The sequence below is a fragment of the Rutidosis leptorrhynchoides genome, chromosome 5, assembly GCF_046630445.1.
Source record: "Rutidosis leptorrhynchoides isolate AG116_Rl617_1_P2 chromosome 5, CSIRO_AGI_Rlap_v1, whole genome shotgun sequence".
Taxonomy (NCBI): Eukaryota; Viridiplantae; Streptophyta; class Magnoliopsida; order Asterales; family Asteraceae; genus Rutidosis; species Rutidosis leptorrhynchoides.
In genome coordinates this window covers 458,429,414-458,432,638 of record NC_092337.1, presented here as the reverse complement: position 1 = coordinate 458,432,638, position 3,225 = coordinate 458,429,414, and the positions used below count along the sequence as shown (strand labels likewise).

At 36.5% G+C, this 3,225-nt stretch overlaps 1 protein-coding gene across 1 annotated transcript; it reads right to left on the bottom strand.

The window, feature by feature from the left end:
* Nucleotides 1–230: 230 nt before the first annotated feature.
* On the bottom strand, nucleotides 231–857 carry LOC139850206 (uncharacterized). The gene has a single exon (XM_071839793.1). It carries the CDS (start codon nucleotides 855–857, stop codon nucleotides 231–233), a length of 627 nt encoding a protein of 208 aa, XP_071695894.1.
* Nucleotides 858–3,225: the final 2,368 nt, after the last annotated feature.

Sequence of the window (3,225 nt, the reverse complement as noted above, 5' to 3'; positions counted from 1 at the left end):
ATCATAATATCATGTTAACTATATATATAACCATATATATGTCATCATATAGTTTTTACAAGTTTTAACGTTCGTGAATCACCGGTCAACTTGGGTGGTCAATTGTCTATATGAAACCTATTTCAATTAATCAAGTCTTAACAAGTTTGATTGCTTAACATGTTGGAAACATTTAATCATGTAAATATCAATCTCAATTAATATATATAAACATGGAAAAGTTCGGGTCACTACATTTTAACATCCTCATGACGGAGGACACGAGCAAATGTTTCTTGAAGAGAGGGAATTGTAGACTCATTCAAAAACTGGGACTTAATAGCATCATGTTCTGGTCGTAAACCAGTTAGAAAGCTCATGACCGCTATTTGCTCACGTTGTGTCTGCATAGTCTTGATATCAACACTCAAAGGCATCACAGAATTAAACTCCTCATATACCTTCTTAAATTCCATAACATAATCCATTAGAGATCGATCGTGTTGCTCACCGCGATGAAAAGATTTGCACACATTAAATATTCTAGATATATTGCTCTTTCCAGAATACAGAAAATCGAGATACTCCATAAGCTCTTTTACATACTCACAATGATTTACCAAAGAAGTAACCGAAGATTCAATGGAATTCATAATTTGAAGAAAGAGTCTGGCATCATTTTGTAGCCACAGACCCCGTGTATCATCTTTAGGAGGTTCGGAAGTAAGATGAGAATCTTTTTCCATGCTCCTAAGATATACACGGATTGTCTTACTCCATTCAAAGAAGTTAGACCCATTAAGTTTATTGTCGGTCAAACGAGCTGCAACAGGAATAGTCTCGCTTAAATTACCGTCTATTTTCTTTTCATCGCTCATTTTTTTTATTATTATTGTTTTTTTATTATTTTTTTTTTTACAAAAACACTCTGAAATAAAATTAAATTAAAATATAGGTTAAAATAAATATTATATAATATGGATAGATGTGCTTTATGCTTTGCTAGTGGATATAATAGAAGATATAAATAAATAAATATCTAACTCCACTTGCTAAGTGGATATAATAGGATAGAGAACCAGAGTACCAGACAGGAGAGTACCAGACAGATTCACCAAAAGAAAAACACAGTCGACCCTTTTTTTTTTCCTTCAGCGAGCAATCGGAATAATATTCTGGAAAGATGATCGGAATCAAGAGACAGACACTCAGACTAGAAAATCGACGATGAACAGTGATACACGTGCTCTCACGTGCCTGTGAACGGACGGGGTGCGACAGAGATAGGAGGCGTGTGGGGGTTCTGTGGTGGCCGGAATTCAAATTAAATTTCAGGGTTTGCTATTCGAGGACTTCTGAATCGATTGGCGGGGGTGGTGATATCAGAAAATGACATCAAAGTGGCCAATTTTTATTGACAGTGACGATCAATGGTGATGACAGTGGTGATGGTGATGACAGTGGTGACTACAGACTCAAACGACAACAGGTACGCTCTGATACCATGTAATTTAACATTTACAAACATCTAAACTCTCTGTAATTTCATCTCTCTTAATTCATACATATTTACAACATACAACGAGGATATATATAGACCCGAGATACAAGACTTGACTGCCCAATAAATGCACTAACTCAGCTAACTACATTAATTGCACTGACTACCTACTAACATTAAATGTGTATACGTATGTATTATGTATTATAACAGGAAATAATACTAGTAAAACCCGAATGCATGACTTATTTCTGGACTTATGAATTACGTGTCTTTATTGCCTTTGCTGAACGACTTGCGTATTAACTAAAATTGTCTTCGCAACTGCCTTGTATTAAAGTTATTGTGTGCTATATTTCATACTATATGTAAAATAGCGGTATTGTAAGTTTGTAAAATATTGTATAAAAGTTTGAACACGAAATATTATTATCAGTTTTTCATATAGAATTGTAGTAGTTGAATTGTATAGTAGCTACTAAGTATGAACTTAACGGGTAGGTACTACCCGAATTAAAACTATAAAACACTAATATGAAGAAAAAGCTTTTATAAATAATTTCATATTATGCTACGAAATACTATTGACTACTCTTAAATTATATATGATTAACTCAATACTTTTGGCTATTTTGAAGGAAATGGCACCGACGACTCGTCAGAACTTGAACATGAGTGGGGAAGACTTCCGTATTTTCCTTGCTGCAAACATAGCCGCAATACAGGCCGCAATGTAAAATAACAACAATAACTCTGGTTCTAGCAGTGGAACTAATTCCACAAGAAATCGTGTAGGATGCTCCTATAAAGAATTCACTGCCTGTAAACCTTTAGAATTCGATGGAACCGAGGGTCCAATCGGATTGAAACGGTGGACCAAAAAGGTTGAATTGGTGTTTACCATAAGTAAATGTACTGAAGAAGACAAAGTAAAGTACGCTACGCATACCTTCACATGTACTGCGTTAACATGGTGGAATACCTATCTCGAGCAAGTGGGACAAGATGCTGCTTATACATTACCGTGGTCAACATTCAAACACCTGATGACTGAGCAGTACCGTCCCAGAAATGAGGTCAATAAGCTCAAAGTAGAGCTTAAAGGATTAAGGACACAAGGATTCGACATTACCACCTACGAACGACGATTCACAGAGTTGTGCCTATTGTGTCCAAGAGCGTTCGAAGATGAAGAAGAGAAGATCGACGCGTTTGTGAAAGGCTTACCAGAAAGGATTCAAGAAGATGTGAGTTCACACGAACCCGCCTCCATAAAAAAGGCAAGTCGAATGACTCATAAACTCATAAATCAAATTGAGGAAAGACTTAAAGAACAGGCGGCCGAAGAAGCCAACACGGAACAAGTCAAGAGAAAGTGGGAAGAAACCAGTGACAAGGGTCACCAATACAACAACAACAATAATTACAACCACAATCTCAACAACTATCCCAACAACCGCAACATCAACCGCAACAACAACAAACGTCCCAACAACTACAACAATCGTCCTAACAATAATAACAATCGCAACAACAACCATTTCAATAACAACAAACAGCAGAAACAGCCATGCCAAAGGTGTGCAGAGTACCATCCGAATGTGTTCTGCACAACATTTTACACCAAGTGTAAGAGAAATGGTCATAGCGCGGCAAAGTATGAGGTTTACGGACCGAAGAACAACATAAATAAAGGAACAAATAATGTTGGAACAAATAATGCCGCCGTAGTTTGTTATAAATGT

What these genes read in the sequence shown, in the direction of transcription:
- LOC139850206 (XM_071839793.1), bottom strand. Translation starts at nt 857, where the DNA reads ATGAGCGATGAAAAGAAAATAGACGGTAATTTAAGCGAGACTATTCCT.